General features: G+C 44.2%; 1 protein-coding gene across 1 annotated transcript; it reads right to left on the minus strand.

Annotated features, from left to right (window-relative positions):
- Positions 1 to 2902: 2902 nt before the first annotated feature.
- LOC130473252 (vomeronasal type-2 receptor 26-like) lies at positions 2903 to 13226 on the minus strand. Its single transcript, XM_056844780.1, has 6 exons — positions 12948 to 13226; positions 11384 to 12196; positions 10264 to 10491; positions 8238 to 8364; positions 6908 to 7516; positions 2903 to 3243 (listed from the first exon to the last, which is right to left on the minus strand). Exons 1-6 carry the CDS (start codon positions 13224 to 13226, stop codon positions 2903 to 2905), a joined length of 2397 nt encoding a protein of 798 aa, XP_056700758.1.
- Positions 13227 to 18366: the final 5140 nt, after the last annotated feature.

The following is an 18366-nucleotide window of genomic DNA, read 5'->3' on the forward strand; positions in this document are numbered from 1 at the left end:
TCCAAATACTAACCAGGATTGATCCTGCTCAGAATTTTGAGATCTGACAAGGTAAGACTTGCCTGGGATATTCAGGTCAGGGCTATGGAGACACAGAAGAGTTTATTTACATGCTCCCAAACAAATGAACAGAAAAATCCAGGCATTGTGAAACTATTCAATTAAGACTTTTTCAATGACCGTGAAACCGTGAAGGAGACAGCTGCCAGGAAGCCCATGTAGCCGAGGGCAGCATAAAACATGGAGACAGACCCTTCGTTACTTTGCAGGATGATCTGTCCAGGCTGGGAGAGCGACTCTCCCAGCTAGTTCCCAAAATCAAAATCTAACACCGACCCTGCAGAGTAAGAGGCTCTGCCAGGAGAGGGCTACTCTTGCAAAATAACACACACTTGGTAGGTGGTCTAAAACACAAGAAAAGGCACTGTGGATTTAGCCTTGAGATCCCACAAACGTTACAAGACACGCCAATACAGGCTTAAGAATTTATTTAAAGACTGTGCTCGTTACAGAAAGAGAAATGTTCGTGGACAATTAGCAACAAAACAAGAAAACTTAGCATTCTCTAACTTCACAGTAAGTTCTTAGGTTCAGGCAACTGGCAAAGCTTTAAAGTAGGTTGCAAAAGACAAAGATTGCTGTTCACAAAGTTTACCAGAGTTTCCAAAGCATCGTTGCTTTCAGCATGTGGAGATTCAGTCTTGCAGAGTTTCCCCCTAGGGCAAAAGAATCACAAATTGGTGATGAAAGCTTAGGACACGCCAGCGCGTCCCAAACGCCATAGTTTTTGGATCAGCAAAGGTCCATTTTTATCCCCTCACTCTCAGAAGTCAATGGCCAATTAACCAATGAGAGTGCCATGAAATCAATAAACCTGTACATTAATTGTCATGTCATCTCTACCCCCTTGATGTCAGAGAAGATTTTGCATTTCTGCAGCAATGCAAAACACCTGGTCTTTCTCGGGGCTCTAGAGATAACAATTAGCTGACAAAGTTGTCACATTGGAAACAGATAGCCGTTTATGGCCCAACAATCAGGGAGTATGGGTTTGAAGTGGAGACAGCTGGATTTGGGGGGCCTACAGGTCCCATTCCCCAAATCGAAAGTAACTTCTCACTGAGATGAATTGTAGGAGGGCTGGGTTCTATCTTCAGCCCTGAGAGGTTGATATTAAAACATAGAAGGCCTCAGCCTGAACCAGTGTTTTGTAACAAAAGAAAAAGTATGGATACTTTTACTTTACACCCCCCTGTATAATTTTTCTAAACATTTAGATTGTCTGTGGAGCCTTTGCAGTTTCTTCTGACAGATGTGCACTTTCTATCTAATACAGTTGCTCCTGGATAATTCTGTTTTGTCATTTTAAATATTGTGTGAGTTTTCATTTTAGATTTATGTAAGCTGCTCTTTGGAGCCAATGGATTAAAATAAAATGCAGGATATAAATATTTTAAATAAATAAATATGATTGTTCCCAACTCCATTTTCCAGTTGCCAATGCCATAGTCCTCCACTTGGGAAGGGGCCGTGGCTCAGTGGTAGAGCATCTGCTTGGCATGCAGAAGGTCCCAGGTTCTATCCCCGGCATCTCCAGTTAAAGCACTGGTTCCCAACCAGGGGTCCGTGGACCCCCAGGGGTCCGCGAGAACTAAATTAAGGTCCCCGAAACAAAGTTATAAACCCATAATAAATTAATATTTTCAATTAAAAGTTCTCTATTATAAAAATATATATTCAAATATTATTCTAAGTTTAATGTTTAACTAACAGTCATGATTAAAGTTTATTTTCAAATTCTCAGAATTTTTCTTTTGAACCTTGGGGTTCCTGCACCGAACAAAAAAGTCCTAGTGGTCCCTGGTCAAAAAAGGTTGGGAACCACTGAGTTAAAGGGACTAGGCAGGTAGGTGATGTGAAGGACCTCTGCCTGAGACCCTGGAGAGACACTGCCGGTCTGACTTTGATGGACCTCGGGTCTGATTCAGTGTAAGGCAGCTTCATGTGTTCAACGGGCTGTATTAAAGAGAATGAAATGAATATTGAAAAAAGTAGACAAGCAAAATTTTACAAGCTGATTGAGAAGCATGAAAAAGAAATTAAAGCTGATAATGAGTAGCCTAGGAATTTTTTAATAACACACTTCAGGGCGTGTGTGTGTGCGTTGACCTGAAGTCTCTCCGATATTTCCCACAGACTCTACTGTTGATTCAGAAGGAAGCTGTCCAGCGGGGCACTGTCCATCAGCACTATCTGAAAGCACAGAGGGGAGAGAGGAAGGGGGAGAAGAGAGGAGCTGTTCCTCTGTAGAGGGTCATGATGCTGAAGCCCCCTTGTCTACCACTAACCCAGCATCCACCTTCTCCCCCTCCCCCCAGCCTGGTGTGTTTGTAGAACATGTGAAATTGTGGCACCCACTTTCTGTGACTTGTTAGTTTGCGGTTTGTCTAGACGTTCTAGGACTTCCGGCCTTGTTACCACTATTTACCCCTGTTTCTCATTTTCAACTGCCACAGTTGCTGGCGAAACGTCAGGAAAGAAAATTCCAAGACCACGGTTACACAGCCCGGATAACCTACAAGAACCAATATTCAATTAAGACTTTTTCAATGACTGACAAAGCAATACCGTCAACATATTAAACCATATTTAACCAACTCTGTTAAGAATCAGGTAGTGATATAAACATACATGTAAAGCATTAAAGCAAAATGGCCTATAGCTATCTAATGTCATTATACATTGCCATCGTTATGCTTAACTAGTTTCTTTCCTAATGTATGTGAAAGTAGGAAAGGTTTGATCTAATAAACAGTTAGGGGAGTAAATGCTCGAGACAAGAACATCGGATTCATAACGGTGCGGACACAGATTACATATGTTTAAAAGAATGTACTCAAAATCAGATCCCACCTTTCCCTTTCAGCATTAGGTGTTCCTTTGTATTCAGATGAGGCCTCAGTATAGGAATGTAGCATTTGGGAAGAAAGATGCAGCCCAGTAAGCCCAAACGTGAGGCCAAGATGGAGAAGACCAGCACAGCCACCATGTATTTCCCCTTGGTGCTCAGGTAGGTGGGCACAAAGGACACCCAAACACTGCAGAACACCAACATGCTGAAGGTGATCAGCTTGGCTTCATTGGACGCCTCAGGCAGCTTCCTAGCTAGGAAAGCCACCATGAAGGAGACAGCGGCCAGGAAGCCCATGTAGCCGAGGGCAGCATAAAACATGGAGACAGACCCTTCGTTACATTGCAGGACGATCTGTCCAGGCTAGGAGTGCATGTCAGGCTCTGGGAAAGGTGGAGAGATGCCCAGCCAGAGAGTGCAGATGCCCACTTGAATACTGGAAAAAGAATAGACTATGGAGTTGGCCAAGCTCTTCCCCAGACATTTCCTCATCCTGCTGCCTGGCTTTGAGGCCATAGTGATTTTTTTAAACACATCACCAGCCCCACGGTGGGATTCTTTCATTTTCACATAACTGAGTAGCCATTTTAGAACCACAGCGGAGAACCTGATTTCACATGCCTGCTCACACTGACCAGTGATTCCACCCAAAATGACCCAAACGGAAAGCATTCAGCCCTCAAACAAGAAGAGAAACCATACTCTTCTCTAGAAGCATGTATTTATTTAGGTTAATCACCCAGACTATCCCAAAGGCTGGGAGAAAGGGAGAAATTATAAATTTAAAACATCAGCAGTGCTACCCTAAGCCGACTTTCCCCATTGAATAGATTTGAGTCTATGAGCAAATCTGTTAAGGATTGCTCTGAAACTCTTGCTGAGGCACCCCCTGTAGAGGAGACCTGGTCTCGCCACCGCAAGGCCGGTTCTTCTTTTGGGTCACAAGTGCCAAAACAAACCACCCTCTGTGTTTAGGCGTCTTTCCTGAACCCAATGAAAGTAGGCTGCCACCAGCTCTCAGTTCAAAAGGCTAGCTTTCCCTGGGAAGAGTTGAGAGCGACTCTTCCCAGCTAGTTCCCAAAATCAAAAGGTAACACCGACCCTGCAGAGTAAGAGGCTCTGCCAGGGGAGGGCTACTCTTGCAAAAGAACACACACTTGGTAGGTGGCCTAAAACACAAGAAAAGGCACTGTGGATTTAGCCTTGAGATCCCACAAACGTTACAAGACACGCCAATACAGGCTTAAGAATTTATTTAAAGACTGTGCTCGTTACAGAAAGAGAAATGTTCGTGGACAATTAGCAACAAAACAAGAAAACTTAGCATCCTCTAACTTCACAGTAAGTTCTTAGGTTCAGGCAACTGGTAAAGCTTTAAAGTAGGTTGCAAAAGACAAAGATTGCTGTTCACAAAGTTTACCAGAGTTTCCAAAGCATCGTTGCTTTCAGCATGTGGAAATTCAGTCTTGCAGAGTTTCCCCCTAGGGCAAAAGAATCACAAATTGGTGATGAAAGCTTAGGACACGCCAGCGCGTCCCAAACGCCATAGTTTTTGGATCAGCAAAGGTCCATTTTTATCCCCTCACTCTCAGAAGTCAATGGCCAATTAACCAATGAGAGTGCCAGGAAATCAATAAACCTGTAAATTAATTGTCATGTCATCTCTACCCCCTCGATGTCAGAGAAGATTTTGCATTTCTGCAGCAATGCAAAACACCTGGTCTTTCTCGGGGCTCTAGAGATAACAATTAGCTGACAAAGTTGTCACCTTGGAAACAGATAGCCGTTTATGGCCCCACAATTAGGGAGTAGGAGTTTGAAGTGGAGACAGCTGGATTTGGGCGGCCCCCGGTCCCATTCCCCAAATCGAAAGTAACTTCTCACTGAGATGAATTGTAGGAGGCCTGGGTTCTATCTTCAGCCCTGAGAGGTTGATATTAAAACATAGAAGGCCACAGCCCGAACCAGTGTGTTGTAACAAAAGAAAAAGTATGGATACTTTAACTTTACACCCCCCTGTATAATTTTTCTAAACATTTAGATTGTCTGTGGAGCCTTTGCTGTTTCTTCTGGCAGATGTGCACTTTCTATCTAATATAGTTGCTCCTGGATAATTCTATTTTGTCATTTTAAATATTGTGTGAGTTTTCATTTTAGATTTATGTAAGCTGCTCTTTGGAGCCAATGGATTAAAATAAAATCCAGGATATAAATATTTTAAATAAATAAATATGATTGTTCCCAACTCCATTTTCCAGTTGCCAATGCCATAGTCCTCCACTTGGGAAGGGGCCGTGGCTCAGTGGTAGAGCATCTGCTTGGCATGCAGAAGGTCCCAGGTTCTATCCCCGGCATCTCCAGTTAAAGCAGTGGTTCCCAACCAGGGGTCCGTGGACCCCCAGGGGTCCGCGAGAACTAAATTAAGGTCCCCGAAACAAAGTTATAAACCCATAATAAATTAATATTTTCAATTAAAAGTTCTCTATTATAAAAATATATATTCAAATATTATTCTAAGTTTAATGTTTAACTAACAGTCATGATTAAAGTTTATTTTCAAATTCTCAGAATTTTTCTTTTGAACCTTGGGGTCCCTGCACCGAACAAAAAAGTCCTAGTGGTCCCTGGTCAAAAAAGGTTGGGAACCACTGAGTTAAAGGGACTAGGCAGGTAGGTGATGTGAAGGACCTCTGCCTGAGACCCTGGAGAGACACTGCCAGTCTGACTTTGATGGACCTCGGGTCTGATTCAGTATAAGGCAGCTTCATGTGTTCAACGGGCTGTATTAAAGAGAATGAAATGAATATTGAAAAAAGTAGACAAGCAAAATTTTACAAGCTGATTGAGAAGCATGAAAAAGAAATTAAAGCTGATAATCAGTAGCCTAGGAATTTTTTAATAACACACTTCAGGGTGTGTGTGTGTGCGTTGACCTGAAGTCTCTCCGATATTTCTCACAGACTCTACTGTTGATTCAGCAGGAAGCTGTCCAGCGGGGCACTGTCCGTCAGCACAATCTGAAAGCACAGAGGGGAGAGAGGAAGGGGGAGAAGAGAGGAGCTGTTCCTCTGTAGAGGGTCATGATGCTGAAGCCCCCTTGTCTACCACTAACCCAGCATCCACCTTCTCCCCCTCCCCCCAGCCTGGTGTGTTTGTAGAACATGTGAAATTGTGGCACCCACTTTCTGTGACTTGTTAGTTTGCAGTTTGTCTAGACGTTCTAGGACTTCCGGCCTTGTTACCACTATTTACCCCTGTTTCTCATTTTCCCCTCCCCAAAATATCTGTTCAGGAGAAGGAAGCTGCTGTCAGACTCCTCAAGAACAGCCAAGAGATTATGTTGTCCCCTGCAGCTCTAGTTTCAGCTGTGACTTGATGGAGCTTTCCACCACCAGAAGAATACCCATGAATACATATGAACACATGAAGTTGCCTTATCCTGAATCTGACCATTGGTCCATCAGGGTCAGTATTGCTTACTCAGACTGGCAACAAATTTCCATGGTCTGAGGCACAGGTCTTTCCCATTGTCTAGGACCTGATCCGTTAAACTGGAGGTGTTGGGGATTGAACCTGTGACATTCAACATTGCATGCAGATGCTCTACCACTGATCCACACCTCTCCTTAAAATAACAGAGTCTCATATTTGTAGATGTAAATTCACTTCTGCATTCACATGCTCATCCACTCCCTTTAAAGAAGCTATTATGTTTCATCATTAGGTATTCCTTTGTATTCAGATAAGGCCTCAGTATAAGAATGTAGCATTTGGGAAGAAAGATGCACCCCAGTAAGCCCAAACTGGAGGCCAAGATGGAGAAAACCTGCACAGCAACCGTGTATTTCCCCTTGGTGCTCAGGTAGGTGGGCACAAAGGACACCCAAACACTGCAGAACACCAACATGCTGAAGGTGATCAGCTTGGCTTCATTGAAGGCCCCAGGCAACTTTCTGGCCAGAAAAGCCACCGTGAAGGAGACTGCAGCCAGGAAGCCCATGTAGCCGAGGGCAGCATAAAACATGGTGACAGACCCTTCGTTACATTGCAGGATGATCTGTCCGGGCTGGGAGTGCATGTCAGCCTCTGGGAAGGGGGGAGAGATGCCCAGCCAGAAAGTGCAGATGCCCACTTGAATACCGGAACAGGAAAAGACAATGGAGTTTGCCAAGCTCTTCCCCAGCCATTTCCTAATCCTACTGCCTGGCTGTGAGGCCATGAAGGCCACCACCACAGTGACAGTCTTGGCCAACACAGAGGAAACGGCAACGGAGAAGATGATGCTGAAGGCAGTTTGTCGGAGAAGGCAGGTCACCTTCCCAGGCTGACCAATGAAGAGAAAAGAGGAGAGAAATGAAAGCAGGAGGGAGATGAGGAGAACGTAGGAGAGGTCCCGATTGTTGGCTTTGACAATTGGAGTTTCTAAGTATTTAATGAAGATTCCCAAAACAAAACTTGTGATTAGAGTGAAGGAAAGAATAAAGAAATTTAGGACAATCCCCAAAGGTTCTTCATAGGACAGGAAGGTTATGCGCTTGGGGACACATTGATCTCGGATCTTGTTTGGATGCTGATCTTCTGGACATTTATCGCAATGACTTGCATCTGAAAAGAACATATTAATTTCAGTATTATTGCATCTGCTTTACAACCATTAATTGACAATATGTATCTGGAAGTGCATGCTTACATACTTGGAAAGCAGGAGAAGTTGGAGACGAGGGAGAGGTCAGGCAGTAACAGCATGTAATAGGGATGGAGTTGAGCCACTTTCAGAGTCAGATTGCACTCCTTCATTGAGGAAGGTGCTGGGCTTAATGCTTAGCATTACCAGCCAAAACCATCTCAGACCTCTGGTAGAGCCCTCAGATTCTGGCCAATGAATGCCAAGCAAATTGTGGAAAGTTCTGGCCAATGGATTCAAAAGTCTCACTTGGCATAAGGCTCTTTGTACGTGGTCCTGACTGCAGTGAAATGACTGGTCAGGTGAGCCAAAGAGGAGGAAGAAGAAGAGTTGGTTTTTATATGCCGATTTTCTCTACCCTTTAAGGAGAATCAAACCGGCTTAGAATCTCCTTCCCTTCCTTTCCCCACAACAGACACCTTGTGAGGTAGGTGAGGCTGAGAGAGCTCTAAGCGACTTTGACTAGCCCAAGGTTACCCAGCTTGCTTCATGTGGAGGAGTGGGGAATCTAACCCGATTCTCCAGATTAGAGTCCACTGCTCCTAACTACTACACCATGCTGGCTGTAGAAGCTGAGGCTGTTAGGAGGCATCATTTTTGTCCCTCCCCCTCCCTCATATGAGGCTGTCATATATGACCAACCTTCCCAAGTGGAGACTGTCCCTTCCGCACATGGAAGACAATCATAGCAGCAGAGAGGCTCTCCTTCCTTAATCGCCTTGGCGTATCCAGGTGGACAGCTCTTGGTGCACCTAGAACAAGGCAGGGTCTAAGCATAAAGAAAATGAATGTCAAGGAAAATGCTTTGTTATGTGTGTGAGCTCTACAGAAAGGAGTTATCTGGTTGGACATGATTCAACAGGACCACCAGTGTAGTACGTACAACTGTATTGTCGATTCACAGTATCATGGCAGAGACACTTCTTTCCTGCATGTGCTCTGGCTGTTGTGAAGTAGCAGGGCAAAGGGTGGAGGCCTGATCAGAGAGGCCTGAAGGGCAAGATGCCAGAGACGTTAGAAGCAGTGGCTTAAAATGTTCACATTAGGAGCCCGTGCGGAGGGATTCGAGATGGTGTTGGAACACGGTTGGGAGAACCTGACCCCTTGTAGGGGAAGAAATCCTGGCAAAGTGCTGGGAGATGGGTCTGGACCTGCACGATATGCTTGCTTGCTCCTCAGACAGGCTGGGGCACTGGCCAGGGATGACAGACTGCCAACCTGCTCCAAGAAGAGAAGAACGGTGATCAACAGAAGGAAAAAGAGCCAGATGAAATAGATCCCTTTTGAGCTAAGATGCTATAGGACAACTCAGGGAAGCATCCAGGCAAAGATCAAAGTCTAACAAGGATGCGCAAGGGAAGGCTGACTGCACCATCCTGACAATCACCACAAATAAGACCTGCTGTTGACCACCCTCCCAATTTGTATTCCATCATGCTTTGCCCTGCCATTCTTATTCCTTGGGTTATTAGATGGTACACGTTGACAGAAAGAATCTCAATATTTGAGCAAATTTGAAACAGAACAAGAGCATGTTAAAGTATGCATGATTAAATGGATGGAAAATTTTAAGAGAGAGATAACAATGCAGCAATGGGAAAGACTATGGACCAAGTCAATTAAATTTACTGCCAGTAACAATTTGCGAAAAAACTGGTATTAACAATTCTTCAGATGGTATATCACACCAATGGACATTAAAAAGATAGCTAAAACATATGATTGCTGCTGCTGGAAATGTAAAGATAAAGACTTGTGGTGGACTTGTAAAAGGGTTAGGAAATTTTGGATACAGATTCATCAAGAAATGTAAAAAATACTTAAGATCAAATTCCCAATGGAGCCGGAAAATATGTTATTGGGGATAGCATCAGAGAATTTGGAAAACAACCATAGAGAAATTTATGGATATCTGACGACTGAGGAAGGATAGTACTGCAGCATCATGGAAACAAGAGACTGTTCTGGACTTAGAAAAGGGGCAACAAAAAATGGAAGAATTTGCAGTGATGGCTAGACTAACCAACATCCTGAAAGAAAGAATGACCGATGATTCACAGAAGAAATGGGAATGCTATTTCGAATATGCTATTTGGAAAGTGTAAAATAAAAATTCAATAGAGATAGAAAATAATAGATAAATTTTTCTATCAAGTTATAGATAAAGATAAATTTAAAGTATAAACATAGACTCAGTAATTTTTAAATAACTATCATAACAATAGAACAATGTTCATGTAAACTGACTCCTGAAGTAAGTGCAAAATGTAAGAATGGAAGTGTATGTATGTGTTTGTTTGTTATCTTTTCTTTTGAAAATGTCAATAAAATATCTTTTTTTCAAAAAGAAAGAATCTCAATATTGTATCACATGTAGGAACTGACATCTGATTGTGTATGTCTGTGTGTCTAACATGCCGTAAAGTCGCAGCTGACTCATGGCAACCCAGTAGGATTTTCAAGCCAAGAGGCTAACAGAGGGGGTTTGCCATTGCCTTCCTCTGCATAACAACCCTGGTATTCCTTAGTGTTCAATCCGAGTACTAATCAGGGCCGACCATGCTTAGCTTCTGAGATCTGATGAGGCTAGTCTGGGCCCATCCAAATGAGAGCGACAATTGATTGCAGCTATTAATGTCAATGAAATGAAAACCATTTTCTTCCCCACCTCATTAAACCATCTGGGCCACACAATGGCATCCTGATCGACAGTGAACTTGATCTCTGCTGATGTTTGTCTCTCTACTCTGCCAACGTTAATTCGAACAATCGACCGATTGGGTTTCACCATCCAGTTCACAATATCAAAGTTGATGGCCATGTCTCCATTCTTGTCAAAAGAGACGCCTTCCATGGAATGATTAAAAAACTGGAAGTTTCTGAGGAAAGGATGAAGCTAGAATTACATAGAAAACACCAGCATTTAGAAACACAGGAAGCTGTATTGGATATTTCAGCCTTCCTCATTCAGAGCCTCCCGTCTCCTGTGATCCTGGGCCAGTGTTTGGGGCCTCCAGAATCACAGTGGCCTTTTCACACTGACAATGTGAATCTGTAGAAATAGAAACTTGGTTTTGCATCATAAAGAGAATTGTTCAAGCAGGGGCCACTGTTAGCATGGGGCCAGGTGAGGCACAGTGCTTCTAGCCGAAGATTTGGGACAGCAACGAGAGGCAGCAAATAGTCATTTATAATGGTCACTGTAGTTCTACAGCATTTGGGATGGGAGGACCATTTTGAATTGTGTCTGGGAGAAAAATCTGCTGGACGTAGTCATAGCACTATTTTTCCTGGCATAAGTAAATGTGGTTGGGAGGGACGTTATGTGACTCTGGTGACAATGTAGAAGGCATATCGTTCCACAGCCTCCATTATACCCTATATGGATGATCTTGCTATCCTTATGCCTAAAGCACTTGGGTATGGCCTCCGTGCCTTCTTCTAAGGGTACTACCATTCTGAAAACCTCTCTAATCCTTGCAAACAAAGTGGACACATGTGCAGATGTGCCTATGTACTTGTTTATATGAAATATTCCTTGAATCCTAAGATGTTTAGGTCAGGAGCTGCTACCTCTGTATGTTCCCTGCACAGCTACAATTCCAATGCACCTCATCCAGTGGAGGGTGAGTCTCAGGGCATTCCTCAGGCTGAGCTGCATCAGGATCATTTGTGCCTTGGTAATGTGCTAAATTTCATTTTGCCTCTATATGTAAAATCTTCTCAGAGTATGAATATGTAATTGAACACTTGACAGAAAGTCTCAGAGACCACAAGAGATGAAATACCTGCCATGGCTTCAGCTTCTGAAGTCTCAGCCAGCCTCTACTCGACCTCCGATTAGATCTGGACAAGTAGGCCGCATTCAAGGCAAGTGCCACCACCTGGATCGAGTTGTAAATGCTGTAGCTGTCTTGAGACAGGATACTTTCTAGCTCATCCTGGGATGGTGGCTCCCATTCCTCTTTCTCTCTGCATCTTTCCCCACCTTTCACAGACAACCCATGATTTGAATATGAACAATGAAATGTTCCCTCCCCAATTTTATTGAGAGTCAAAAGAAAGGAATTCCAATTGTCATATTTGGTCTTTGTGTTTGCATGGATCAAAAAGGAAAAAGAACCATGGATGTGCTGGAGATCAAAATATTTGAAAAAGCACCTCAAGCTGAGGTCATGCAAGACTACTGTGATCCAAACTTTCCCCACAATGGATTTTTTTGTTCTTTCAGTATATTTGATCATAAATCCAAGCATGATCATGGTGTGGGAGTCCCCATAGTAAACAGCTACATTAGACTTTCTTTGCATGAAAAATGAAGACTTCCAGAAACTTAACATCTTGCATTTGTCATTCAATTCTGGAATGCTTTCCATGAAGGCAATGCAAATCCCATTCCTGATTATCAGAGGGGTCAAAGTCCTCAGGAACTGTTCTCCTTTGTCACTGTCTGGAGCAAGGAGACCGATCCATGTCCACCTGAAATGCAGCAGCATCTTCACAATCCCCATGAAATAGGAGTCATGCTTTCGATCCAACTGGTAGAAAAAAGGCACCTGAGTTTCATCTCTGAGCACATGATTAACAAAACCATAGCTGATCTACCAGGGAAAGGAAGAGACTGGTGTTGTTCTTGTAGTGAGGACAAAACTGACATTTTTGTTAATATACAATCATTAATAATGATCAAAATGCTCACCACTGTGATGTAAATGTGGACGTAGGTTCTGTCTCAGAGGCACATTACGGTTCTTGTGAAGTGTGTGTGTGTGTGTGTGTGTGTAGGAACTAGGCTACCTTATATCTCAAAAGTTAAAGGGGTTGACTTACGAACACTGCTGGAAGGGAGTGAAACCTAATCCACCTTCCCACTCGATCAGTCATAAAAGGCAGGACATGTTCACGGAGGAAAGGGGTATTCATGGCTACTAGTTGAAGTGGATACTAGTCATGATGCATACCTATTCTCTCCAGGATAAGAGGAACATGCCGAATATATTAGGTGCTGTGGAACGCAGGCAGGATAGTGCTGCTGCAGTCGACTCGTCTTGTTTGGGGGCTTCCTAGAGGTACCTGGTTGGCCACCGTGTGAACAGACTGCTGGACTTGATGGGCCTTGGTCTTATCCAGCAGGGCCTTTGTTATGTTCTTATGTTTAGATATGCAGATGGCACCACATTACTGGCAGAAAACAGTGAAGACTTGAAATGACAGATGGCCATCTAGAATCAGCATTGTTGACAGATGGCCATCTAGCCAAAATCATTTTCTGTCTCTAGAATCTCTCTGTGGTACTCAATACCTCTCTGGAGTGGAATTAGACTCACCCCACACATTCCTTTCAATTCATACCTGAGGTATTTTGTAGATGCTTACAATGGTTGAAATCTGGTAGGAGGTTACAGAATCGCCCCTCTCAAGAACAGCCAAGATATTATTTTGTCTTCCGCACCTGTAGTTTGGAACATGCATCTGTCCACCTGAGAGCAGGTCTACCACTCCATTATAAGTCACTCTTGCATTGGAATAGCTCTCATAGATGTTGTACCCCAGAGTGATGTTGGGTAGGAGCCTGGGTTGTTTACTGATTTTCTCAATAGCAAACATGAAGGGCAGAAGGTCTGAATACATCAGCTCCTGTATGCTGCAACATAATATATATAGTTACATTTAATCTGGTGTTCAGTGTTGACGTGCTTAAAACGTGTTTCTATCGCATTAAGGGCCTTTGCAGGGCCTTTACTTACTCTCCTTATGAGTAAGTAAAATAAGAAATAGATTTAACAATGGTTGCAACTTGTGAGGTTTTCTGATTATAGACAGTTTAGTCTTTCTTTGTATCAGTGTTGGAACATAGCAATGTACTTAATTTTTTTTGCTTTCAAGTAACAGCTGATTTAGGATTTACAGCTGACAGGGTTTTTAAGGCAAGGGGTGTTCAGAGGTGGTTTGCCATTACCTGCCTCTGCATCACGCCCCTGGTATTCCTTGGATACCCTCCAGGGGGCCAGTTGCTAAATCTTAGCACAGGAGTTCCAGTTTGCAATAATAATGGGGAGGGGCCATGGCTTAGTGTTAGAGCATCAGGTCCCAGATTCAGTCCCCGTCCTCTCTAGTTTAAAGGGTTCGGTAGTAGTTGGTATGAAAGACTTATGCCTGAGACTCTGGATGGACTAGTGGTCTTATTCGGCAGCTGCATATGTTCATATGAAAATATTATTTCAAACACCCATGGATCCCTGCAGAATAGGAAAGGCTTCCTTTCTGTAAGAGAACAGTGGGAAATATTTTCGGTGATTATTGCCTGAGCGTGCTGAAGGCTCTCCTCTGCCTACTTGACACTATATTCCTTGGATATTTATTTATATATGTATTGCACCAGTCCATCCTCCACTGGCTTCTATCCATGGATCTATCACACTTTTCATCCAGGGATCCCAGAGGGCATACTTTGCAGTCTCCCTCTGAGCTCTGTTTGCTTGGGGCCAACCATAAGGGGAGGCTTTGCTATTAGGTCTTCCAGAGCTTACGGTCAGGCATTGAGGGACACAAAAGGCTGAACCAGAGAAACCATTGGTATGATCCAACAGCACTCTTCTCCTTCTGTTCTTACGGTCCTCCATTTAGTCCTAACAACAAGCCTGTCAAGGGTGAAATGAGAACAAAGAGGCTGGCTGAGATCTCCCTTGGATTTGACTCTTCTGAAGTAAAGATGTTAGGAAATTGACTGGGACAGTTTCTCTCCTTTAAAGTTAAACAATGCATAAAATGATGTTTCTTTTTTTATAAAGGGCATGGTTGCTTTTGTGATTGACTGGGCAGTTCTATGGGGAAAAGAGGAAATGCAGCACTGGTATTTCACATGAACACATGAAGCTGCCTTATACTGAATCAGACCCTGGTCCATCAAAGTCAGTCTTGTCTACTCAGACCGGCAGCGATCTAGATGATCCTAAAGAATGATCTAACCCACAAACAAAGGCTTTTGGTCCTCAACAGGCTGTCACACTTTACAATTGAGAAGGAGCTCACCAGTTGCAGCAGGTTTAGCAACAGGTTCGGCATGTGGGTTGGCTCACTGTTCATAAGACAATATGGAAACATAAGAACTCTGCTGAATCTGACCAAATGTTCATCAATTCCAGTATTGTTTCTCACAGTGGCCAATCAGACAAATGAGGGACACGGTTTTTCCAGGCTGGATCCCAGAAAATAGGGACCGCACACGGTAAAAAGAGCGTGAAAGCAGAATCTGATTGAGTAGCATTAAATCCATCAACACATCATTACTTACACAGTAAATTCAGTCGAGGGAGGCTTGGAGTAAACATGTGGCTTAAGCAAAGCCTTTGCTGCTGAAGTGATGCCATTGATGGCCAAGTCACCCAACCTGAAATAATTCAGTGGGCTTTTTTGATCACTGATCAAAGTGAAGGGGCACTTTGCCTTCCAAACCCTGCAGAAGAGATGGGGCAGCAGCCCAGAGAGCAGCAGCTGCAGCAGCAGGGTCATCTTAGGCATGCCTGCTAAAGAAGTTCCCCAAATTCATCAAACTAGAAGAAGCCCAAACCCTCTTACTACACCCAGCAGTGCCGAGTCTGCACTTATACCAAGGGAACCCAGTGCTGGATTCTGATGCAAGTGGATGATACTGAATCACACGACAGCACAGCTCCCTCCGCCCTGCCCAGCCCAGCTGCCCCAAATCTCAGCCCAGGTCCTCAGGAGATACTTATGCACCCGCTGTTTCAAACAATGTTCAACAAATTACCATGTGTTATTCTTGATTCTGATGTTTATACAATTATTTTCAAAGGTGATGTTAGGAAAGGGCTCTGGAGTGTCGGTAAGAAGAACGAATTACCATGATTTTCATGATTGTCAGGGCAAGGGCCACCTCTGCAGCATCCTTGTGTACTGGTATACCGAAGGTCTCCAGGTGATGAAGTGTGGGCTGAGACATCAAGAACGAGTTTGATGTCTAACTTGTGATGAGGCTGCAAGAACATCTTCTAGGACGTTTATGAAGGTCTATGAGACACTTCCTTTATTGACTCAATAAAGGAAGCCACAGCCTTCAATTTGCAAGATCTGAGCAAGGCTGTCAAAGACAGGACATTTTGTAGGACTTTCATTCATAGGGTCACCATGAGTCGGAAGCGACTTGACAGCACTTAACACACACACACACATGAGATACTTATCTCACCTGTGTGATCCCTCTCAATGTAGAGTTATTTCTCTGACTAGATTTAATGTTTTGCCATCTGCACTACTTGAAGGCAGATTTCGGGAAACCCCTCTGTCTGCCAGGCTTTGCCCCTTTGACAACAATTGTATTGGAATAGTCGCTCATGTCTTATTTTATTGTAGTTTCTATACAGAATCTCACAATGAATTATTAAGCCCCCTGTTGATTGATAGACAGAATATCCCAGATTCTTTTAATTAGGGCTGTTGAATTAAAAAAAATTCGGTATAGTTCGGATTCGGCCGAATTTAGCCCGTTTACATTCGGGATATGCCGCAGTCCGAACTCCCCCACTTCGGATCCGTTCAATTCGGCGGGAATTCAAAGTTCGGAAAAAAATTCGGTTGAATAAAGCCATTAAAAACACAATCGCGCCTTTCTGCGGCTCTGGGGGGGGCATTTTTGGGGTTAGAGGTCCCAAACCTTCGGCAGAGCTTCAAAGGACGTTTATTGAAATACTCCCCAAGTTTTGTAAATATTGGGTCAGGGGGGGCTGAGATATGGGCCCTGAAAGGGGTCCCCCCACCCTTAATGTGCATCTCTCAGCAGAGCTTGCCGCCCACGCACAAAGCTCCCAGCCCCGACAACAGCCGAGAAATTTGCAAAGCAACTGCAAAATAACTGCAAAACAACACAACCTTGTTAAACAACACCTTTGCAACACACAACTGAAACCTCCCCCCTCAAACCAGGGAGCGAGAGACTCGAGGGGGAACATACACCCCAGGCAGAACCGATGAAAGCCCCCTTTGGCTTTCCCCCCACCCACAGAAACTGCTCCCTCCCCACACACACACAGACTCTGCTTCCCCCCCACACACACACACATACACAGGAGACAAATTATAGATTAAAGCCCCCAAAGGGGTCTTACTGTGGCTGTCTTCTGTTCCATCAAGAGGGGCTGAAGAGGACTTCTAATCCAAGATGATTCCAATTAGGCACGGGAGGTTTTTCCTCTGGAGAACATGCACAGGATCGGCTGATCCATTCATCCCAATAGGGAAAAGGGGAAAGGGGAAAGGGAACAGGGGAAAACCCATATCTCAGGACCCCCTGACCCAATGTTCACAAAACTTGGGGGGAATCTTAAGAACACTGGTCTGAAACTTTGCTCAAAGTTTGGGATCTGCACCCCCAAAAATGCGCCCCCTGCAGCCATGGAAAGAGAAAAGGGGGGAGGCGATATTTCTGCCCCCACTGAACCCATCTTTACGAAACTTGGGTAGTATCCTAAGAATAATTGTCTGAAGCTATGCTAAATGTTTGGGGGCTATATCCCCAAAAAAGCGCCCCCTGCAGCCACATAAATGGAAAAGGGGGGGAGGGAAAAGGGGGAGAGCCCATATCTCGAGACCCCCTGACCCAATGTTTACAAAACTTGGGGGGTACCTTAAGAAGCTTCATCTGAAACTCCAGTGAAAGTTTGGGGTCTGTACCCCCAAAAATGCACCCCCTGCAGCCATGGAAAGAAAAAGGGGGGAGCCCATATCTCGGGACCCCCTGACCCAATGTTTACAAAACTTGGGGGGTATCTTAAGAAGCTTCATCTGAAGCTCCAGAGAAAGTTTTGTGTCTGTACCCCCCAAAATACATTCCCTGCAGCCACAGAAAGGAGCGAATGTGCACAAGCACCCCCCCCCACACACACGAGGATTTCGCTCTCTCTCTCTCTCTCCCTGGCCGGGCTGCACATCAGCTGATTCCTCCAGTACTCAATCCTGATTGGCCAGAAGAAGACCCAGCTTGGCCACCGATTGGCCGGGGGAGGAGAATGCTGCTTACTGACGGTTATGCTGCTTACTGACGGCCCGAATTTGCAGAATTTATTCGCGAACTCCCGAACTCGCTAAATTCGCCCCCCCCGGTTGCCCGCCAGTTTTGAGTTTGGTTCCTCCCGAACTAAAAACCACCGAATCAGGGGAAATTCGGCTGATTTTCAGTTCGGGCCGAACCGAATTGACAGCCTTACTTTTAATGTCCCCTATTTATTGGGCCCCTTGCCCATCTTCTGGTCCATTCTTGAACCATTTCAGCCTGTTTATGTCTGGTATAAAAAAAACCCTGCAGTTTAAATATGCAGGAAAATATGCTGGACATAAACGGGTGTAATATTGAATTGACCACAAGAGGGAGCAAAACACAAATGGTAAGACCCCCCCTGCCGCCAAAAAGAAAGAAAGAAAGAAAGAAAGAAAGAAAGAAAGAAAGAAAGAAAGAAAGAAAGAAAGAAAGAAAGAAAAGAAATAGGAAGTTTCCCAACCCATATAGAGCTTGGAAGGTCAAGACCAGCACCTTCCATAGTTTGGAAGCTTTTGTAGGTAGGACAAGACTGGAGTGATATGTAGGGTTGGGAAATATCTGGAAATCTTTGGGGCAGAGCCTGAGGATGCGCAGTTTGTGGAGGGACTTCAATGCCATAGAGTCCAATAGCCAAAGTGGCCATTTTCTTCAGCTGAACTGATCTCTATCAGCTGGAGATCAGTTGTATTAGCGGGAGATCTCCAATAAGCTAATTTC

Source organism: Euleptes europaea, chromosome 1, assembly GCF_029931775.1.
Source record: "Euleptes europaea isolate rEulEur1 chromosome 1, rEulEur1.hap1, whole genome shotgun sequence".
Lineage (NCBI taxonomy): Eukaryota > Metazoa > Chordata > Lepidosauria > Squamata > Sphaerodactylidae > Euleptes > Euleptes europaea.